Source organism: Artemia sp. Qi Xiang Cuo, chromosome 3 (assembly GCF_049724085.1).
Source record: "Artemia sp. Qi Xiang Cuo chromosome 3, ASM4972408v1, whole genome shotgun sequence".
Classification (NCBI taxonomy): domain Eukaryota; kingdom Metazoa; phylum Arthropoda; class Branchiopoda; order Anostraca; family Artemiidae; genus Artemia; species Artemia sp. Qi Xiang Cuo.
This window is the reverse complement of record NC_142796.1, coordinates 40,302,445-40,307,376: the sequence shown is the minus strand read 5'-3', so window position 1 is coordinate 40,307,376 and position 4,932 is coordinate 40,302,445. Positions and strand designations below refer to the sequence as shown.

Here is a 4,932-nt window from a genome sequence, read left to right as displayed (position 1 = left end):
TTGATAGTCTTTTGAAGCTAGAGCTGGCAAGACCAAGGCGGCGTATAATGGTGACAGTTTGGCAGTTGTCAGCTACCAAGAGACTGCTGAGGTAAAAGAATTGATCAACTGTTTCTACTTGTTCACCGTCTATTGCGACAGGAGATTTGTCATCTCCTGTCGTGATGTTACCATGGCTTTGGTCTTGTTTGCATTAACCTGCATACCAAACGGCTTCGTTGCTTAGGGGATGCAGTCAGCCTGTCTCTGGAGTTCTTAGGTGGTAGCGAACATCTGGTCGATATCATCCGCATATGGCAGTTTGTCAATTAGGATTCTTCTCATTCAGGACTGGTCTCAGGGAGAGGACGGCATTCAGAAACAGGTTAAACAAGTGCGGCGAGAGGATGCATCTTTGCAGAACTCTGGAAGTTGTTGAGAATTCACCAGAAAGCCCATTAGTGGTCAGTACTTGACTTTGAATTGGTTATACATGTCCTCAATGATACTGGCTATTTCGTTGCTTGAGAGATGCAGTCAGCCTGTCTCTGGAGTTCTTGGGTGGTAGCGAACATTTGGTCGATGCCATTCGCATATACTAGTTTGTTCAATTAAGATTCCTTCTATTCTGGCTCCATTTTCAACGAGTATCAGGGAGAGAATGGCATTCAGAAACAGGTTAAACAAGTGCGGCGAGAGGATAAATCCTCGCAGGACTCCGGAAGGTTATACATGTCCTCAATGATACTGACTATTTTATCAGGGACACCATAGGATCTTAGAATATACCACAAGCCTTTCCTCTATATTAGGCCAAAGGCCAGTCGAAAGGCAATAAAGAGATGATAGAGATCTCTGTTAAACTCAAATAGTTTTAGCTATCTTCCTTTAATGTTATTTTATCATGTAAAGGCCTAACTTCATTAAAGGGAGGAGTCTTTCCAATGAAGACCCGTTCCATAATTACATTAGGTAAATGTGTTCTATTTGAAATCAGATACACAGAAGAGGAACTCATTTGGAGGGAGCATCATGTATGGATCGGATTAGATTCATGTATTTTAATCATGTATACAAAACATTTGGAAAAGCCCACTAAGAACAGCGTGCAGTTTTCCGCATTTCAAACAGGACTAACTTAAAAAACATTTTACTGTCGTTCTGGTACGAATTGTTAGCCAACGATTACGTCACGTAAATGAATCGTTGTTCTTGAAAACCGTTGTAGAGTTTTAAGCATATGTCTCGAAGGCTGCTATCTAGAAACTGGTAACTGCTAATTCGTAACTTGTGTGTTTTATCGTATCTTTTTGACAAATCTTCCTTGTGGTGACCGTATTTTAGTTGTTGTAATATTTTTTACTCTATCACTGATTGATTGACTAAAAGATACCACGTTTGACCCGTGCCTACGAGAGTGTATCTTCTTTACAATTAATGATTTGATTTAGTAAAAATTGAAATTTGTGCTCCTAGTTCATCAAAAATACCTTTTTGGGCTGTTTTCATTGAAAAATACATTTTTTGGTATTTATATACAAATTGGCCCCCACTAGATATTGAAAGATACACTGCCCCCCCCCCCAAACTACTGAGTGTTAGGTAAATCCCCTAATTTTTTTCAGCTTGATGTAAGAGTTTGTAAAATACCAAACAAAATCAAACAGTTCGTGGTAACGAACTGTAAGTAAGGAGCGACCCGGCTCAATGGTAACCGAAACTCTAAGAAACGGAATTTTGATACCAATAAATACATCAAAAGAATGAAATTTTAATTCTGATTTCAAATATATAAGTTTCATCAAGTTTAATTATACCTATCAAAAGTTACGTGCCTGAGAAAATTTGGCTGATTTTTGAAAAAAGGGGGAAAGACCCTCTAAAAGTTATAGAACCTGAATGAACATCACACTATAATATTCAGTTTGTCAAAAAACACTACTGTAGATGTTTCACTCTCCTGTATACAAAAATGTGGAATTTTCCATTTTTTGCCAGAAGAAAGATCACGGATGAGTGTTTATTTGTTTTTTTGTTTTTTTTTTGTTTTTTTTTGTTTTCCCCAGGGGTAATCGTATCGACCAAGTGCTCTTAAAATATCGTGGGAGGGCTCATTGGAACGGAAATTAAAAGTTCTAGTGCCCTTTTTAAGTGACAAAAAAAATGGAGGGCAACTAGGCCCCCTCCCACGCTCATTTTTTTCCCAAAGTCACCCGATCAAAATTTTGAGATATCCATTTTGTTCAGCATGGTAGAAAATGTTATAATTATGTCTTTTAGGATGACTTAATCCCTCGAAGCCCCCAGGGGGAGGGCTGAAAGATATGAACTTTACCCAATGTTAACATATAGTATTGGTTATTGGGAAGTATACAGACGTTTTCAGGGGGAATTTTTTCTGGTATTGGGGGGTGGGGTGGGTCGGGGATTATATGGGAGGATCTTTTCATGAAGGAAGTTTTCATGGGGGAAGGGACATTGATATGAAAGGGCGCCGGATTCCCAAGCATTATTTAAAAAAATAATCAGAAATTAAATATAAAAAAACAAGTTTTTCAACTGAAAGTAAGGAGCAACATCAAAACTTAAAACGAACAAAAAAATATTAGCTATATGATTGGGTTTACCCAATCATAATCATAATTAACGGCCTTTGTGATTAAGGGGTCATTTTTAAAGAATTGGAACGAAATTCGAACTTTAGCTTAAAGAGCAAGGTATTGACTAAGGGGCAAACCCCCTAATATACGTATTAAAAATATACGAATATAGAAGTTCGTTACGTAAGTTAATTCGTAAGTTACGTATATTTATTACTAATAAAAACGTTCGTAAATAAAATTCAACAAGTTTTGAGAAAATCATTTAACTAAATAAAAGTAAAATTAATATGCAAATTTCGTTTTAATTATTCATGCACGGTGAGCCAAAATAAAAACCTGAATTAATTAAAAAACGTTCACAAATGAAATAAAAAAAACAAGTTTTTTTAACTGAAAGTAAGGAACGACGTTAAAACTTAAAACGAACAGAAATTATTCCGTATATGAAAGGGGCTGTCCCCTCCTCAACGCCCTGTTCTTTACGCTAAAGTTTGACTTTCTCACAACTCAATTTTTTTAAACAATAAAATTTTGTTTTAATTGCAAATTTTTTTAATTAACTTAAATGAAATTCATACCATCAGATTCAGCTTATCAAAGAACATTATTAAAGAAGCTTCAAACTCCTATCTGCAAAAATGTGAAATTTTGCATTTTTAATTAACTTTAACGAAAATTACACCATCATAATCAGCTTCACCTATCAGAGAACCCTATTAAAGAAGTTTCACGCTCCTATCTGCAAAAAGGTGGAAATTTGCATTTTTGCTCGAAGAAAGATCACGATGCGTGCCCTCCAAAAAATGGAGGGCAACTAGGCCCCCTCCCACGCTCATTTTTTTATCAAAGTCACCCAATTAAAATTTTGAGATAGCCATTTTGTTCAGCATAGTCGAAAATCTTATAAATATGTCTTTTAGGATGACTTAATCCCCCACAGTTCCCAGGGGAAGGGCTGCAAGATATGAACTTTGCCCATTGCATAAATATTTTTTTGGCTTATGGGAAGTATACAGACATTTTCAGAAAGTATTTTCTCTGGTGGAGGGGGGGGGGGCTGGAGGAGGCAATTACTCGGGAGAATTTTTCCGTGGAGGATTTTTCTTTGGGGTAAGGAAAATTTTTAGGAAGGGTGCGAGTAGTAAGGCCATAGGGAATATGAAACCTATACCTGAGGCATGGATATGCGTGCAGTTTAACCGGTACATTGGCTTACCAGGACCAGTCACCTATTACTACGAACGGTACATGCCATACCAGACAGGTTTCTAAGGAAACACCCATTTTTTTGGGGTCAATCAGAGAGAGCGGTGGCTACTACATATACAGTAACTTGATTAGTAGGTTTTATTTTAAAACTTGGCAAAAAAAAATACAAATTCCAATCAAAACTGGTCAAACGTGTTAATAACCTGTAAGTTATAGGTATCTGATAACTCGTTCAGTATCGCATGTATTATTAGCGGTATCAATGGTATTTCATTTGCGTAAAGCTATCTCAATTTGCCAAAACTTTTATCATTCGCATAAAACTTACTCTGCTCTGAATGTCCTTAATGAGGATATAAATAATATAGAATGACATTGTGACTTGACCTAGCTTTACCTCTCCAATGTGGTCTGTATAATACACAATTAACTTTTGAAAAGTATTGTCAATTTAAAATAGGATCTACCGTTCCCTTCTGTCCCCCATTTCTGCGGGGCAGAGGAGGGTTAGAGAGGGGGAGGAGGAGTCAATTTTGGAGGTAACACATTCTAAAAGTTGGCAAGGTGTTTTTTATAAGAATTGCACAATGAATGTACGTCATGAATTCCCTCTCCCCTTGCTTTGAAATTTTGATTTTTCTATTCTATTTTTTTTCTTTTTTATATGAAGTGAGGGGGTTCAGGTAAATTATTCATCTTAGATAAAGCTAGGAAAGGGGTAATTAGGTTTTGAGGGAGGTGTAAAAATGCTACTTATTTAATACCCCGGTAAACATTTGACTTGAAATGCTTCAGGAGAAATAGACTATTGCTTCTTTCTGAACTGTCTGGGAGTGGGTGGGGGCAAGTATTTAGTGAAAATAATGCTAAAACGGGGTAAATGATGTTTTGAGGGGGGGGTAAAAATGGTACTTATTTAATATCCCTCTAAACATACGACTAGACATGCTTCAGGAGAAACAGACTATTGATTCTTTCTGAAATAATCAATATTCCTTGACAAATATTTTTTTTTAATTTTTACTGTATTGCTATTATTCAAAACATTGCATTGTCTATGCCACATTGAACTAGTGAATAATTATCGTGGCTTTTTAGGTGTTCAATTTTTTTTTCAGTGTAATTAATAACATAAAAAAAT

The 4,932-nt window shown here is 36.3% G+C and overlaps 1 protein-coding gene across 1 annotated transcript in view; it reads left to right on the top strand.

The window, feature by feature from the left end:
* Positions 1–386: 386 nt before the first annotated feature.
* LOC148954092 (uncharacterized) overlaps positions 387–4,932 on the top strand; it is a 17,543-nt gene continuing 12,997 nt past the window's right edge. The window contains exon 1 of the mRNA XM_089086130.1: positions 387–443. Coding sequence (XP_088942256.1) covers positions 387–443 — 57 coding nt within the window. The remainder of the gene's footprint in view (positions 444–4,932) is intronic.